Source organism: Balaenoptera ricei, chromosome 13 (genome assembly GCF_028023285.1).
Source record: "Balaenoptera ricei isolate mBalRic1 chromosome 13, mBalRic1.hap2, whole genome shotgun sequence".
Taxonomy (NCBI): Eukaryota; Metazoa; Chordata; class Mammalia; order Artiodactyla; family Balaenopteridae; genus Balaenoptera; species Balaenoptera ricei.
The window spans coordinates 10,246,352-10,264,645 of record NC_082651.1 but is presented as its reverse complement, the minus strand read 5'-3'; the positions used below and the strand labels follow the sequence as shown (position 1 = coordinate 10,264,645).

At 54.5% G+C, this 18,294-nt stretch overlaps 1 protein-coding gene across 1 annotated transcript in view; it reads right to left on the bottom strand.

Annotated features, from left to right (window-relative positions):
* Window positions 1–18,294, bottom strand: part of FAM178B (family with sequence similarity 178 member B) — a 98,232-nt gene that overhangs the window by 31,730 nt on the left and 48,208 nt on the right. Inside the window, 4 exon segments of the mRNA XM_059943479.1 lie at window positions 7,774–7,871; window positions 8,117–8,293; window positions 8,544–8,633; window positions 13,516–13,634. Coding sequence (XP_059799462.1) covers window positions 7,774–7,871; window positions 8,117–8,293; window positions 8,544–8,633; window positions 13,516–13,634 — 484 coding nt within the window.

Sequence of the window (18,294 nt, the reverse complement as noted above, 5' to 3'; positions counted from 1 at the left end):
ACAGGGACAGATGTGCATTAGAAGGAAGAGGCCACCGCTGGACAGAGTGGGGATGGGTCACACGGGAGAGAGCCTGGAAGGAGCCAGCTCTGGTTCCCTGGCAGACGTCCAGTGGTGCTGTCCTGAGAGCCTGAGCCGCTGTGGCACCGGAGGGTGATGTGGAGAGGTAACTGTCGTGGGAGATGGGGACGCCTGAAGGGACAGAAGGTGCCCACAGACACCCCAGGCTTCAGGCCATGGGCAGATGCCATCACAGGGCCATGGAAGACAGGAGGAGGTGGTCCCCCTTGGAAGACAGTGACTTCTGTTTCACATGTGCTGAATTTGAAATACTTCCCACTCGGATCTGGTGCTGAGCAGAAAAGTCTGGCCAGAGGTATTGACTCGGGAGCCCCTGGCGCGAAGTTGGCGTTGAAGCCATGCAAGTGGCTGAGATGGGGTCCTGGGTGGAGTCCCAAGGAGCTGGACTCTGAAACGGAGATGAGCGTGCATGGAATTTATGGCAGGAGTGGGGTATAAGGGTGCTCTTGGCATCGCTCCTATCGGGGGGTGAAGGAAGCAGGTCTGGGCCAGGGGGCAAGCCAGGCTGCGATGCAGTCTCCGCAAAGCCCTCAGCCGACCCCGCAAGGGGCTCTGGAGCCGGCAGGGTCCCCGCCTCTCAGAGACATGCAGGGTTGAGGCAGCGGCAGCCCTTTATACCCCCAGCCCCGGGCTGCTCCCAAGGAAGGGGCCCAGCCAACCTCCCGCAGAGGCAGCTCGACGCTCCCAGCAGCTGGGGAGAGGCGCCCGAGTCCTGCAAGGGGGCAGTGTGGACAGAGCCCCACAGAGCCCCGCCCAGAAAGCCCCCTGAGGCTATGCCAAGGGACCAGAGAGGAGGGGCTGGGGCAGGACCCTGAGGCCAACCAAGGCTCAGGGAGCAGCGGGGGGGCCACCGAGGATGGCGCCTTAGGGGGAGGGGCCTGAGGAGGGGAGGGTACCAGGAAAACCACACCGTGCAGCCAGCCAAGGCGAAAATGGGAAGCTTGCGCACGAGGACAGGCCATTAGGTCACTGGTGACAGAGCGCTTTAGGTAGACTGGGGTGGCGCCTCCACTCCCACTGCCCCCCCTCACAGCCTCTCATAAAGGGGAGCGAGCTTCTGCTCAGCCATCACCCTGCGTGCTCCTGGCTCCATGGGGACCCTCGGCCGTCCTCCCAGCTCCAGCCATGGTCCCTTGACCCCTGGACATGACTTTCCTCTTGCCTCTTGTTCCTCCAGATTTTGAACCCTTCTGAAATCTTGAGGGTCTGGGGTCTTGGTGGACTCCTTCTAGAATGTTCTGGACTTGTCCACCTCCAGAGGCCCGAATGTCTCTTTTCTCAGGTGAGAACTCCCTCTGAGACACTCTGAGCTCTGAAGAACCCCCGTGTCCAGGGTGGGCAGGGTTCGGACAAGGAGAAGGAGAGAGCTGGGGGTGGAGAGTGTGGACGGCAGCAGGAGCTGCAGGGAGGAGTGGGTGGAGATGGAACTGCCGTCCGAAGGTAGGAGACACACAGAGCACATTTCTTTGCTGACAGAAAGAGCCAGTAGAGAATAAAAAGCTCAAGGTATAAGGACGAGCAAGGATGATGCAGAAGGAAGGTCTGGAAAAGGCAGGACTGTTGAGATCCTGATTGTGGAGGAGGGACCAGGAGGAAAGGTGGGGGTGAGAGCTGTGGGTCCACTGGGTGTGTGTGCGGGGGGCAGCAGTCAGTCATCCTGTGGAGAGAGAAGGGGCCCCGCTGTTTGCTGGGAGGGCAGAGGTGTCTCCAGCAGGAAGCCTGGTGGAGCCTGGAATCTGCTGAGGGCCCCCAGGAGGCTGGCTGGCAACTCAGGGCAGCTCCTGGGCAGCCTGAAGGGGTCAGGGGCCGAGGGGGGGAACCAGGGAATGTGGTAGCACCACACCACGTGGCCATTTTCAGGGTGGGCAGATCTGAAGAACACGCAGGAAGGGAGTTAACAGTGGAGCGAGGGACCCAGGAAACGAAGCTGGGAGAGGCTGATGGGCTGGGAGAAGGTGAACCTGTCCGGGGCCTTGCACGGACCCTCTGCCCACCCGGGGCGGCAGCGTGGAACCCAGAGGGAAGCGAGGAGGGCTCCGCGGAGCTCTGGTGCGCCCGCACCTGTCACTACTCTCGTCCCTGGGGCAAACACCTGGTGACTCTGAAGGCTGCTTTCTCCCAGGGCTGCCTGCTCCTCCCTCGTGACCAGGAATCTGCTTAAGCTGGTGTCACTTCCCCTCTACTTCCAGGGCCACGGTGGCAGCACCCGTGGGACATTTAATAAACTTTCGCAGGTGGTGAAGGAGGGTCCCGAGCCTGGGAACGTCGGCTTTCAGCGGCAGCTCCCTCCCGACGGGGCCCGTGGGAACTGCCGCCGAGGCCTGCGCGGACATGCGCTCTGCCCAGCAGCTCCGGGAGCCACCCCAGAGGGGCACAGTCCCAAGACAGACTTTCCTCCAAGAGCCCCCCCTTCCCATCGGCCCCATTTCAGGTGCTTCGCTCTAGTCTGTACTTTCATTTCTCACGGTTACGCTCAACTCTGCCTTACAGCGCATCCCTTGAAGTCTTGGTCAACCAGGTGGGGAGGGGGCATCACACCTGTGTTGGCGGGGGTTCTCGCTCTGTGCTTAACCAGTCGGCAGGCAGGCAGACGAAGAAAGTGGCAGCCCATCGTCCAACAACACGCCCTCCTTCCCGGGGTCAGTCTGGGCACTGAGCCCAGTGGGGCAGCCGCCAGCGAGGGGAGAACAAGGCCACCACCACGGGGACGCTGTGGAGGGCGCGGCTAACTAAAGAGCACAGTGAATACGGTGCAGCTGTGAAAAAGAATTAGGAGCTCTTTCCGATCCAGTTTGGAACAGCTGCCAAAACCTACGCCGAAGTGGACAGAAGGGCGGGGAGGACAAGCCATAAGCACAGATGAGAAATGGGGACAAGGCTGGGTGGTACAGGCACGGGGGAGGGGGAGGGGCAGGTGTTCAAGAGGTACTCCTTGGTGCCTTTTGAATTTTGTTCTGAGTGCTTTATCTATTTAGAAAAAGAAATAAAATTTCTAAGTAACTGAATACATACCATCCATCCCTATGACGAGCCCTCTTTCCCAGCAATGGGTCTCGGCAGGAGGTTTTACCCTAGTTGGTGTGTCTGTCTGAAAGCAGGTGAGGCCGTTCCATTATACTCACTATGAGCATTTAAGGAGCATCTACCGAGGGCCCTGGAGCTATAAAAAAGATACCCTCGGAAAGACACTGATTCCTGATATCACAGTTTGGCTAACAGACGAACGATGTCATAAATTTAGGATATGGCACAGGTAGTTTCAAATCTGTTGGGAAATGATGGATTACTACGACAGAAAAAAATTGGTGTTGGGTCACTGGCTCTTTGGGGGTGGAAAAAATCAAGTTAGATCTCTGTCTCATACCTACAAAAAATAGATTCCAGATGGGATTAAGAGCCAAGAGAAACAAAGTTATGTAAGTAGTGAAAGAAAATAGAACACAATATTTTTATGCTCTTGGGGTGGGGAAGGCCTTCCTTTTCAAGATAGAAAGATTCAATTACAATCAACTCTCTGTACTATCCATGTACCTTTTCTGTGAATCTAAATCTATTCTGAAATTAAAAGTTTATTGAAGGGACTTCCCTGGTGGCTCAGTGGTTAAGAATCCTCCTGCCAATGCAGGGGACACGGGTTCGAGCCCTGGTCCGGGAAGATCCCACATGCCGCGGAGCAACTGAGCCCGTGAGCCACAACTACTGAGCCTGTGCTCTAGAGCCCGCAAGCCACAACTACTGAGCCCGCATGCCACAACTACTGAAGCCCATGCGCCTGGAGCCTGTGCTCCACAACAAGAGAAGCCACCGCAATGTGAAGCCTGCGCACTGCAATGAAGAGTGGCCCCTGCTTGCCGCGACTAGAGAAAGCCTGCATGCAGCAGCGAAGACCCAACACAGCCAAAAATAAATTTAAAAAAAAAAAGGTTATTGAAAAAGGGAAAAAAAATCAGTTCACGGAAGGATATACACAAAGGTTTAAAAAGGACAATTTACAGACTTAGGAGGAAACACGGTGTCCAAAATATATGTAATAAGCAACTTATAAATCAATATAACTAAGAAGAAGATAAATTACCTGATAGAAAAATGGGCGAGATATCAAGAGGTAATTTACACCAAGAGAAACACAAAAAGGCCAATGAACATAGGAAAAGATTCTCAATTTCACTGGCAATCAGGGAAATGAAAATTAGAACCACAGGAGGAGATTTTTCACTTACCAGATTAATTAAAACTTAAAAACAAAACTGAGACTACACGGTGTTAATGAGAATGTGGAGAAACAGGCATTTTCATGTCTGTTACTGATTAGTACAGCTTCTTTTGTGGAGGCCAAATTTTATATATACATACTTTAGGACTGCGATTTCAAAGAACTTATCCTATAGAAATATTTGGATAGATGCACAAAGCTTGTATATGGGACAAATATCCAGAACAGGGGACTGGTTGCATGCACACTAGGGAATACTATGCAGCTATGGAAAAGAATGAGGCTCATCTCACACACACACACACATGTGCAGGCACGCCTCGGAGATATTACAAGTTTGGTTCCAGACCACCACAATAAAGCAAGTATTACAATAAAGCAAGTCACATGAATTTTTTGATTTCCCAGTGCATGTAAAAGTTGTGTTTAAACCTACAGACTGGGAGAAAATATTTGCAAGCGATGCGACTGACAAGGGCCTAATTTCCAAAATATACAAACAGCTCCTACTGTTTAGCAGTAACAAAAAAAACAAACAACCCAATCGAAAAATGGGCAGAAGACGTAAATAGAGATTTCTCCAAAGAATCTCCAAAGAAGACATACAGATGGCCAATAGGCACATGCAAAGATGCCCATCATCGCTAATTACTAGAGAAATGCAAATCAGAACTACAGTGAGGTACCACCTCACACTGGTCAGAACGGCCATCGTTAAAAAGTCTACAAATAATAAATGCTGGAGAGGGTGTGGAGAAAAGGGAACTCTCCTACACTGTTGGTGGGAATGTAAGTTGGTCCAGCCACTATGGAAAAGGGTATGGAGCCTCCTCAAAAAACTAAAAATAGAGTTGCCATATGATCCAGCAATCCCACTCCTGGGCATATACCCAGACAAAACTATAATTCGAAAAGATACATGCACCCCTATGTTCATAGTAGCACTATTTACAATAGCCAAGACATGGAAGCAATGTAAATGTCCATTGACAGATGAATCGGTAAAGAAGATATGGTACATATATACAGCGGAATATTACTCAGCCATTAAAATAATTATAAAATAATGCCATTTGCAGCAACATGGATGGACCTAAAGATTATCACACTAAGTGAAGTAGGTCAGAAAGAGAAAAACAAATACCATATGATATCACTTACATGTGAAATCTAAAATACGACAAATAAACATATCTACAAAAAAACCTGACTCACAGACATAGAGAACAGACTTGTGGTTGACAAAGGGGAGGGGTGGGAAAGGGAAGGATTGGGAGTTTGGGATTAGCAGATGTAAACTATTATATATATAATGGATAAACAACAAGGTACTACTACACAGGGAACTATATTCAATATCCTGGGATAAACCATAAGAGAAAAGATTATGAAAAAGAAAATATATGTGTATAACTGAATCACTTTGCTGCACAGCAGAAATTAACCACAACATTGTAAATAAACTATACTTCAATAAAAATTTTTTAAGATGTTTACACTATACTGTAGTCTATTAAGTATGCAATAGCATTATGTCTGAAATAACAGTGTATATACCTTAATTAAAAAACACCTCGTTAAAAAATGCTAACCATCATCTGAGCCTTCAGTGAGTCCTAATCTTTTCACAATAGTAACATCAAAGATCACTGATCACAGACCACCATCACAAACCTAATAACGAAAAAGTGTGCAATATTCTGAGAATTACCAAAATGTGACACAGAGACACGAAGTAAGCAAATGCTGCTGGAAAAATGGCACTGACAGACTTGCTCGATGCAGGGTTGCCACAAAGCTTCATTTGTAAAAAAACCCAAAATATTTGTGAAGTGCAATAAAGCGAAGAAGCACAGTGAAATGCGGTCTGCCTGTATTTATAAACATTTACATACATGTAAATATACATACATATAAAAGTACGTAGAACAAATACAGATCACATGGCCTGGCTGGAGCAAATGGGAAACTGGGGCTGGACCACATGGGGCCTTGGAGACCAAGCTAAGGTGTTTGCACTTGGCCGTGCAGGTGACAGCAAGCAAGGCAAGGCAGGGACACGATAATCACATGTACCTGCAGAGCAAACAGCCTTTGAAGGAGGAGCCAGGGACAGAATGCCACTGCCACCATCCAGGTGAGAGATGGTGAAATGAAAGCAGGAGGGGGCGGGAAGGAGGTAGCTGATTTAAAGTGACCCAGACGAGGTCCCTGCTTTTGTGGAGCTGACATAGAGAGGCAACTAGAAGCAAGGATTTAGGATGTGGAAGGCAGAATGGACAGGATTTCGGGATGAACAGGTATAAGGAGGTGGGGACGGGAAAGCCCTCTAGGACTGCCATTTCTGATGCATGCATCACCTAAAGGTCTTAGACAGAGCTTCGAGAAGCCCAGTTCTTTCAAATACACAGCAAAAGCTTTCCTTTCAGGACTGTGGAAAGGCCTCCTCTCTTCCAGTTCACAGGAAAGAGATCGAGCTTCCCATCTTAGGCTTGAAGTTGAACTCGGGATGTTTGCTGAGGACAGGAGTCTGAGCAGAACTCCAAGCCTGCTCCCAGAAGCTTCCCCTGGGGTGGGGGGAGTTGCAGGGGGGCGGCCCCAGTGGAGAGTGACTGTGTGGGTGCCTGTGAAGGGTCTTCCTGGCGGGGGCCCAGGACAGGCCTGGTTGGAAGGGTGAGAAGGGGTGTCATTCTAGGTGGGAGGAGCTGCAGACGGAGGGCTGGAGAGGAGAGGAGGGGACCTGGGGAGTGGTCTGCACAGGGAAGGGCAAGGGACTCCTTGCGGCTGTGGCCTCAAGTGGGAGAAGGAAGGAGGGGAGAGGGGAGAGACTGGGGCAGGTCCAGCGAATGGGTCTTATCTCCCTGTGGGCTGAGTTTGTTTGTTCACCTTGTTCGTTCATTTGAAAAGAACTCACAAAGCGCCAACAGCATGCCAGGCACTGTTCTGGATGTGGGGTGATATGGCAGTGACCCCAGTAAGGGACCTGCTCTCCTGGAGGTGACAAGGAGAGGCAGCCATGAACCAGGAACAAATAGTAAGATAATTTCTGGCAGAGATCAATACTGTCCAGAAAATAAAACAGAAGGATGAATGGAGAGTTTGAGAGGGGGGTGGGAGCGGGGAGTGATCAAGAGACAACACACAGCTGAGGTCTGAATGACGGATGGAACCCTCCCTCCACCGAGGACCGCGGAGGGAGCCGCAAAGAAGGGCGGGTGGGGATGCTGCAGGTCTGAGGCTAACTGTACAAGGCGACGGCTTTGCTAAGACCACGTTAAGAAAATGAGGCTTTTTTCCCTTTGTAATGAACTCATTAGTGAGTTGTATTTTTAGTTCTTTCTCCTGGGTTTTTGACATTGGGCGGGAGGGGGAGGTTTGTGGGGACTGATGGGGCGGGCTGTGGACGGCCCACAGGCAGGTGAGCACAGGGGCGGGGATAAGCCTCAGACGTGGGGAGACAGAGGTGGAGAAGCACCCACCTGCTCCGGGGCGTCACGTCCAGGAAGAGCTGCACGAGCGCCAGCAGGTTGTGGTGGTGATCAGATGCCCGGCTCAGGGCACAGCACAGCGGCCGGAGCTGCGGGGACAGCGGGCATCAAGGTGGGCTGGGGGTGGCGTGCCCCGCCTTCCACCCTGACCTCCCTACCAGCCCACTCGGGCTGAGGGGGGTGGTTGGGGAAGTCTGGAGAGTAAGAGGGTGGGTCGTGGAGGCCAGGTAAGGGCGGGAGCAGCGCTGTCCCCACCTGGGGCGCTCTAGGGGCCATGAGAGAGCATTCGTGGTGAGGCTGGGGGCTTGGGCTTTGGCTCAGGGGTCCGCCGTACCTTCCCCGGCCACTCCTGGATGTTGTCCAGGAGCAGGAGCAGGAGCTGCTGGAGGTCGGTCTTGGGCAGCAGGCGGAGCCCCACGTCCAAGCCGGCTCGGCACAGCAGCTCAATCAGGCCCAAGAGGCTCCCATCGGCGTAGGCCCCTGGCTGGGCCAGCGCGCACAGCGTCAGGAACTGGAGAGCAGAGAGGGCGCTAGGGCAGGGGTGCCTCCCTGGCACTGTGAGCCCTGGGCCTCGCTGGGAAGGAACTGAGAAAAACAGTGAGGTCTGGAGTCGAGGCCCCTGGGGTCGTCAGGGGCAGGCGCAGGTGCAGGCGTGGAGGGCACGGGCTCCTGTGGCACCCCTCCTGGCAGTCAGCACAGTATTCGCTGAATGAGAGGCTGAACAGGACTGCACTGCGAGCAGAGGGAGGGGTGGGGCTCACCTTACAGATGCAGCTCAGGCTGCTGTCCACGGCCGTCTCCTGCGGGGTGTCCTGCTGCTCCCTCCGGCTCAGGCTAGCCTCACTTTGAAGCTCACTGAGGTAAGACAAAAACAAAGGAAAGGAAACAGGAGGAGACGCGCTCAAGGGGAGAAGTGAGGCAGAGAGGGAGGCCGCACTTGCTGGAGAACAGAGAGCCTGTGGATGATCCATTCAGCCTGGGACCCTGATGCCCTGTGTGTGCTGGTCACCCACTGCTGCGTAACAAATGACCCCCAAATGTAGAGGCTTAAAAACAACAAATACGTATTATTCTATGCAGTTTCTGAGGGTCAAGAATCCAGGAGCAGCGTGGAGGGGCGGGGAAGGGCGGGCGCGTCTGGCTCTGGGTCTCTTGGGAGGCTGCCCCCAAGCCGTTGGTGGGGGCACCGCTGTCAGCTTAGGCTTGACTGGGCGGGAGGAGCTGCTTCCCAGCTCACTCAGGGGTCACTGGCCTCAGTCCTTGCCGTGCAGGCCTCGCCACAGGGCTCTGCAACTTGCCCCGGCTTCCCCTGAAGCGAGGGACCTCAGAGAGAGGAGATGCCCTCCTGAGACAGAGGTTGCAGCCTTTCATAACCTAACCTTGGAGGTGACATCGCTTCTGCTGATTTCTCCAGGCCACACGGGCCAGACTGACTTCGGGTGACAGACAGCAGCACAAGGGGATGAATGACAGGAGGTGGGGGGTCACCGGGGCCTCTTGGGGGCTGGCTCCCCAATGCTGCCACTCCAGCAAGGCCTCCAGCTTTAGTTTTCTGGGACTTGGAAACCAGAAAATCATTCTCCACTGCCCCCCAAAAGTCCTCCTTAAAAGCACTCTTTGTCCACACAGTTATGGTGAGTCTGCTCATGCACTGAAAAGGACACTATTTTGTAGCTTACGTCAGGTGAGACGCCAAAGTATCTGCAAGTAAGGTGAAATTAGAGTATAAGTGGTCCTCGAGAACCCCTCCAAAGATGTTCCACTACCATGCTGTCCACAGACAAGCCCGGCATGGCCAGTTTTCCCCTAGAGAGGAAACAGCCTGGATGAAGTTAGAGGCCAGGGTCGTACTGAAAACACCCTCTTTAAAGACCAGAGTCACACTCAGGGTGGCGAGAGTCCTACAGGGAGAGAGGCACTAGCCGACAGCAGAGCCACACCACCCTCTGCACAAGCCTCCCAGGCACATGCTCCCTGGAGGAGACACTGACCAGGGGCACCCTCACTAAATGACGCTCCTTCTCTGGGCAAGTGTATATTGCTGGTTTCAAATAAGTAAGGTGACTTTATGACAAGGCTCCCTTTGCTGTCTCTTCCACTCCTCCACTCTTCCTAACTGGCCTGGAGCTCCTGATAACAGCGCCCTCTCTATAAATGAAGACACCCATGACGACAACAACACTGTCAACAGTAACAGCCTCCTGTGCGGCCACCCCGGCCACAGTCCCGGAGGCTCCAGTGAAAAGGCCCTGCTCTTCTTTACTCCTTGGTGCTGCTTCTCAGAGGGGAAAAAAAGAAACCCATCTCTAGGCACCCGGGAAATTGGTGTCAACAAACCAGAGTTGGGAGGGGGTGCGGGACAGGGCTGGGATCAGACGTTCCTCCAGGTTTTAGCATTTATTAGGGCCCGAGTACGAACGGGTGAGGCTGGCGCTCACGCATCTGGGCACACGCTGGGCCTGCGTCAGTGTGTGCAGGGGAGTTCTGGTTTGTACCAGCCCGTGAGCACGCACGGGGCCATGCAAGCGTGGGTGGGAATGTTTTCAGATCTCCCGAAGGGTGGGGGCAGCCTCAGAGCCGACTTTGTGACTCTGCCCGAGAGGAGTGGGCTTTCAGAGAGTTTGGTGCTGCCAGCGGGAGGAGGCGTGTAGAAAATGTGCGCTGGTGATGCGTCGTCTCTGAGCTGGGCAGGGGAAGTGTGGCTATGACGAGAGGCCTCTCCTCGCTGGGCAGGAAGGCCAGCCTTCCCAAGTGGACAGGGGAACAGCCCCCCTTGTGCCGCCTCTGCTGGGAGCAGCAGGAAACAAATCGGGGTCCTCGTCCCTGGCCTGCCTTTCTGAGGCTCGACTGGGACGTCGGCATCGTGACTGCTGTTCTGGGACGTGGCATCAGCTCATCCCCAGGCCTCCACCTCGGAGAAGAGGAATTCACAGCCTAATAAGCCCACTCCTCTCCCAGAGGACTCGGCAGGTGAAGGGCAAGTTGAGGGTCCCACCACCAGACTCCACCTGCAAAGCAGCTTCATCCCACCCCTGCCTCCCAGCCTCAACACAGGCTTGGCGGAGTTAGGGCTCTCGGCCCTTGGCCAGCAGCCAGGAGCTGGAGTTTGGGCTGCAATGACATTGTTCTGCACTCTTAAGAGAAGTATGTCAGCTTCTCTATTTGTTTTCCCCTATTATTGTTTGAAAAAAAATAATACAGTGTCCCTCTGCACCTTCTCTGAGGGAAGACTGTAAGGGAAGCTACGAGCACTGCCACCACCATGACCGAGAGCCCAGCAGTGGGTCGGGCGCCCCACCACGGGGGCTGCAGGCAGGGTGCTCTCCTCAGGCCTGCACCGCCAAACCAAACCAGACCCGTCATCTGGGCTCTGCGTGACCGAGCTCAATGCAAGGAAGAGGAATAGATGCTGAGCTAACGGAGAGGGAGGGAGGAGCAAATTTTACCTGGATCGAATTACCCTGCCCCGAGGCGGCCAGTTACCAAACGCCCCCTTTCAGTGGATTAGCTGCCATTTATTGACCCTTTTGGCCTCTGCATCAGGCTGCCCTCTTGGAGAACCAAATGCATGAAGGCTTCTGGCACCAGGCAACAGCAGCAGGCTGCTGGTCTTTAGCGGCCAGCCTTGTGGTCTGACCAGGGCTCTTCACCTGGGCTTTGTAATCAGGGAGCAGCCTTGGAAGACCAGCCACTGCCCCCTCTCTTCCCAGGTGAGACCGGGGGTACCTGACGAAGAGTGTCTGAATAGCCGAGTGGCACAGGCCCCCTCTGAGGATGCCGAGGCTCTCGCCTGCTTCCTATCCGGTGTTCACGTTCTGGTCCCTCCTCTGCTGGCCTTTCTTCCCCAAATATCCTCCTGACTTCTCCCTCCCCAGCCTTATCACTGGGCAGAGGGTTACTCTATTTGCAACAAGGCAAACATCAGACGACGTGCACAGTCCAGCAGCAGCAGGGCTGTTTCCTTCTGGAAGGAAATCTTGAAGCATTCAATGAGACGGTGATGAGTTTTAAGGAAATCTGAGATTAGGAACAACTGGTGAAAGACCTGTCTTTCTCATAGCAACGAGCAAGACAGCCAAGCCGTGTGCCCACATGTGCCCTCATTTCCAGTCTTGGCCACTGCAAGGCTTGTGGGTACCCCAGAGGAGCCGCAGGGCATCTGTTCGGCCAGCAGAGCCTTAGATGGTGACAACCCTAGAGGTCAACGGAGAAGCACCTGACGTGGAACCAAGTGACACGGGACGAGCCTCCGAGGAGGACGACAGAGAGAAGACAGCCTGCCCTGAAGATTCTCTCGTGGCCCATGTAACCGTGAAGGACGCCACACCCTTGGTGGAAGAGACACCAGAATGTTCCTGGTGTTCCCTGAATACTCTAGAGCAGGGGTCCCCAACCCCCGGGACCGGGCCGGTACGGGTCCGAGGCCTGTCAGGAACTGGGCCGCACAGCAGGAGGTGAGCAGCAGGCAAGCGGGCGGAGCTTCACCTCCCTCCCCATCGCTCACAGCAGGCTGGCACATGGGCAGGGTATTTACCGCAGAGCAAGTGTGGTTTGGTCTGGTTTGGTTTGGCAGACAATTACCAAACACAGTCGTGGAACAGGTTCTTAAGAAAGCTTTGGCCTTCCCCTAGAGAAACATCCGCCCACCACGGTGCCCTGAGGGCTTGTCGGCAGGAGGGAGAGGGCTCCCACTCCCACGCAGCAGCCCGTCTGGGGTTCTCAAACCAACTGCTCAAAGAACTCTCAACAGAGAGTTTGGAGGTGCCACAATTGACACCTTTACAACCCATCCACCCAACGCGAGTCGTCTATGTATCGTACGGCTCTGTCCCTAGAGGGTGGGGACAAATGAGCATCGCTGCCCAGGGCACAAAGGGGGCACCCATGACACAAAGTGGAGCACTGTGGAAATTACATGTAAAATTGTGCCTTGCTGGCCATGAGTTGATACTAGGTAATGTGCCAGGAGGGGCTTGGAGACAGACCAAAGAGATTGGGACACATCTTAGGAGAGGAGGGGTGGCGAGAGCTGAGTCAGGAAGAGGCGGGAACAAATGCCAGTCAGAGCAGCAAGACTCAGCCGTGCCTGGCTCTTCCCATCGCCTCGAGGCTGTATCACATGCCGTTCATTCGTGGTGCGAAACTATGTTCAGGGGTACCTGTGTGCTGCGATTCCCCAGACTCTGTGCTTCAGCGTTTGGGCTAGAGCCTGAGCTTGGTAACATTTTTTTTTAACCTCAAAAAATGCACATAATTTGGGAGTTCCCTGGTGGCCAGGTGGTTAGGATTCCGGGCTTTCACTGCTGTGGCCCGGGTTCAATCCCTGGTCGGGGAACTGAGATCCCACAAGCCGCACAGCATGGCCAAAAAAAAAAAAAAAAAAAGCACATAATTTAAAATAATCATCAGAGGAAATCTTTCCTTTCTCTAACTCGTAAAATGCTTATTGAGCCAAGGCTGGATACCACCAACAATAATGAAAATGGAGCTTTGTACAATGAACGGCCAGGCGTATTACATTTACAGAAAAGGAAATACTTTAGTGTTTCCTAGCATGGATATATGTTTAGAAGAGTCTATTTTGGGGGTAATATTTTGTTTTGTTTTGTTTTTTACATTTTTCCTGAGGTGTAATTGGTACTACACACATTTAATGTACACGATTAGATGGGTTTGAACTGCGTTCAGTGGCTGTGGACCGCATGAGGAAGGACACCAAGGAGGGGGAGATACTCACCTCCCGCCGTGCTGGAGGGGACCCGGGGGCTGCAAAGCAGGGCTGTGGGCACCCAGGCTGTGGAACGCGGCCGTGACCTCTTGCAGCGAGGGGCACCACAAGCTCGTGTCCGCATCTGTCAGGCCAAGGAAGGGCGGGGGGTTAGGGCGGGCACAGCAGGACAGGCCGCACGGCGCCCACAAGCGGGGCTGGTAGCCCCATCCTCGGGCAGCACGGGTGTTATCTGGAGCGGTGAAGCCACCAGTGGTTTCAGATACTTGCTGGCGCTCTGGGAACCTGGACATTCATTGTCCTGTCTTCAAGCTATGGCCACCTTGACGTGCAAGGGACCGGGGAGGACGGCACACTGACCATCTCCACCAGGCAGCCGTTGGGGCACTGAGCTGCCCCGAGCTGAGCCAGATGCCAAGTCCTGAACCAGAGGCCTCAAGACAGCAAGACTCAGGAGACACCAGGCTCCGCGGCCCTGGGCTCTCTGCCACCAAGGGCTGAGGCCAGCTCTGCACCTACTGCGGACTCAACAGCGCCTTGGCGGCAATGTCTGGGCACTCCCAGGTCCACTGTCCCTGCCAGGGGCCCTCTTTGAAGCCCAGGATGCATCTTCTCAGCAAGCTCGAGCTTCGAGGACATTCTCTCTTAACAAGACATGGACGATAATCTAACCACATCAACAAAGGGGAAAAACCTTACAGACTGAGGGCCTTTTCTCCTGTCAGGCTATTTAAGGATATTTTCTGAAGCAGGAGAATAGAGAAATCAAAGGCAACGCGGTGGAGCGTATTTCCCAGCGACGGCTGCACCTCTGCGTCCCGATCTTCTGCACTGCGGTGTCCACAGCCTCATCAAGAGGCAGAGCCCACGTCTCCACCCTCTCACTCCTCCACATCATCTTATGTATTGATCTGATTGCTTCTTGTTTGTCTTTCCCCCTTAGAATGTAAATCCCACGTGGACAGGGACTAGGTCTGTGCTGTTCATCCCTGCACACCCAGAGCCTAGAGGAGTGGCCAGTGTGTAGACGGATGGATGGATGGATGAATGAATGAATGATGAATGAATGAACACATGAATGGAGAGCATCCTACACAAACCTGACCAAGCAGTACATGACTAAGAGGGAAACTGGAAAGAAGTCACAAGCTGGCAGTGCTGAGAATGCAAATGAGGGATCTGACAGCGGGTGAGTTGTGGGAATCAAGAGTGTGGAAGCTGGGCCAGGAGCGCATGAGCAGCTCAGGCTTGAACCTTCCCACCTGAGGGCCCCCCTCGATGGACCCCACCATGTCACCAAAGACAAAAAGGCGACCCAGTAGAACCCCTGACCTCAGGGAGCTCAAGTCTAGGAGGGAGAGGAGTCAGGCAGATAAACAAATACAAGAGAGTGTGTTCCTGCAAAAATCTAAGCCACTGAAAGGTGTGGAGCCTACTCAGGGGAGAGGAAATTAACCGGGGGCTGGGGGGGTGGAACGGCAGGTGGGAAGCACACGCCCGGCAAAGGGACAGAAATGACAAAGAGCATGGAAGAGCATGGCACATCCAGCGACCCAAGGCAAGAAACAGGGCATCCTAAACGAGCTGAGATGTCTCGGCAACGGTCCCGTGTGGCTGCAGAGCCAGCAGACGGTGGAACGGCCGGCAGAGGGTCTGAGTCCCGTCCAGGGACGAGCCTTCGGCCGGTCGGCATCGAGTGTCTCTCTCTGGAAACGTATACGGGTCGAGGCTCACCCAACAAGTAATGAGACTCTGGGAGGAGGAAAAACCTTCTTGTTTATTTTTTTCCTCTTGGGCAGCTTAACAAGTCCGAGAAAGGTAATGCTACCCCTTGCCCGCTTCACAAACGAGCTGTGAAGAATGAAGGCTGCAAAACACAATGAGAGAGGACTGTTTCCCTGAGCCTGAGCCATGGGGGACGGTGTGGGCGGCCGGTGACCTTGCCAGGGAGGGGAAGACGGTGTGGCCAGACAATCAACCGAGGGCAAGGCCCCAGAGACCCAGCTGGGCGGCGACATCCTGCCCGCAGCCTTGGACCCGGCTCCCCGCGGCGGCCCCCGCAGGTGCCTCTGTTGCCCTGAAGCCCCATGACAGCAGCAGTGCGGACCCCGCCGGCCAGAGGCCCAGGCTGGCCTCGGCCCCTCTCCTTGCGCCTCCCCGGCGATCACTCCACACCCCCGCTCCACCCGGGCTGAGGTGTCAGGAGTGGTCAGAGAAAGGGGCCTGGGTCACCTCGGGGTAAATCAGTCCCCATCTGACAGCCCGGGAATTTGGTTAAGTGAGGACAGGCACCCGAGAGCCCGTAATTAACGCTGCCCGTAAGTAGGCCATGCGCTCAGCTTTTCCCGAGCACGGTTTGCCCCGAAGGAGGGTTTTCTGGAGAGCTGACACAGAAGAAAAGTCTCGCGAACTCAGCTCCTCTACGCCCACAGCACAGTCATCTGAGGTGATCCCCCGGGGGAGCACCAGGGCCCTGGGCCGTGTCCAATGCCAGCGCCAACGGCCCCGTGCATCTGGGCTCTGTTTATTAACTGTGAGCCTGAAAGCTCTCCTGGGATGGAACTGAGGCTTCGGGGGAAGTCAGGGGAAGAAAGGCATCAGGTCTGAAATAAAAGTGACTTTTCCATCTGCGACTCCGAAGCTGCTTTGTTTCACGTAACCCACTCTCCTGGCACCATTTGCACAGAATGGGAAAACCACACACATCCCGAGAACCTCCCCAGCACCGGCCATGCCAGCACCCCTGCCCGGGCCTCCTCACCCCTTCTTCACACCCACCAGGTCCCATCCTGGGCCTTAGGGGAGCGGAGTCTTCAGACATCTGTCCCTGTCCTCCCCCTCCCCGCCCCCAAACTGAGTTGCTAAGGAGCATTCTGGGTGTTGCAGGCGCCATCTGACTGGGTCCTGATTCTCTGTCACCGTCTGAGACCCCTCAGTGCCACAGCAGGCGGACTCCCCCGTCAGCTGTAACGGGGGTGCTGGTTCCCAAAGGAACGCAAGCTACCGACCCATCACACACCCGAGTGTGGGTGGGGCTCATAACATTTAGGGGAGGCTTAAAATCGTATGGTTTCTCATCCTCCCAACTCTGACTACTTAACTCCCCTCAGCACTCTTGTATTTAGACTTAAACTTGTTCTACATCATGGGCTTTAGTCAATCAGCTCTGGCCCTAGTCATTTAAAACTGTTATTCAGGGCTTCCCTGGTGGCGCAGTGGTTGAGAGTCTGCCTGCCAATGCAGGGCACACGGGTTCGAGCCCCGGTCCGGGAAGATCCCACATGCCGCGGAGCAACTGGGCTCGTGAGCCACAATTGCTGAGCCTGCGTGTCTGGAGCCTGTGCTCCGCAACAAGAGAGGCTGCCATAGTGAGAGGCCCACGCGCTGTGATGAAGAGTGGCCCCCACTTGCCGCAACTGGAGAAGGCCCTCGCGCAGAAACGAAGACCCAACACAGCCATAAATAAATTAAATAAATAAATAAATAAATAATTTAAAAAAAAACCCTGTTATTCAGTCAACAAACAGCAAGTGAACAGCAGGCGATTAAAGTTCTGGTGTCATGGAGCTGAAGGTTTCGTGAGGAAACAGACAACGCTCACGAAAAATAAACATGCCGTGCCAGGGTGTGTAAGTGGCGGGGAAGGAAAGGGGTCAGGGTGACGCAGGGCGATGCTACGGGCAGGCGGAAGAGCCCTGTAGAGACCTGGGTCCAGTCAGGAGCCCAGCGTGTTGGAGCTGGTGCCAGGCCCAGGGGTGGGGGACGGCGGGAGGGGACGGGGACAGGGCCAGAGAGGCCTGGGAGGGGAGGGGAGGGGTCCGGCCCACAGACCCAGCCGTCTGTGGGGTAGGACGAAGGGCGAAGGAGACGTTATCAGAGGGATGATCCGAGTGTGTGGTAGAAACACAAAATCCTACCCAGCCCACATTTCAAGAACACACACATTCCGCTGCCCCAGCTGCAGCATGAGCACGGGACAGAGCCCCTCACGGCTTCCCCACAGAGCACCGCCCCGACCCAGACCCACTCGCTGCCGCTCCGGCCTCTCACGCCCCCTGGCTCCCCCTCCAGACCTGCGCCGCCTGCTTTCTTCCTAATCTCCTTCTTGTTCCTTCTCTGCTGGGCAACCCACCCTGCTGGCCCCTTGTTTTCCCTTTTCTTGCCATTCCCCCGGAGCTCAGGCCCTCCCCACGGGGCCCTACAGCCTCCCTGCCTACCTCGCTGCATGTAACGCAGTGGGCACCCACCCCTCCACACCCCCCCCCCCACCACACACATATATACACCCATCCGCCCGCCCTCCACAGCCACACGTACACACCACACACCACGCTACTCACACACATCCCCACACATGTACCGACACGCCCCACCACACAGATGCGTGCACATACCACCCATTCACACACACACACACGCACATGCACACGCACACACACACACACACACACACACACACACACGAGGCTCTGTCAGCCCCTGGTCCGTTGATCCACGAGCTGAGGGTGTGTGAGACCTGCATTGAGCCAAACCACTGAATCCACGGTATCCTCTAGAATTAGATTCGGCTGCAAATAACAAAAAGCCCCCAAACAAAACAAAAACCCACCTGGGCTTAATAAGCTAGAGTTTTATTCCTCTCTGATGACAAAGCAGCCTGGAGTGGGCGGCCACGCAGTGGGGAGCCGACTGATCTGTGGGAGCCTGGGTGACGGTGCTGCCCCACCGTTCTCAGCAGGTGCCCCGCCTTCTCAAGACCACCTGGCAGCCCAGGGTGGTTGCCA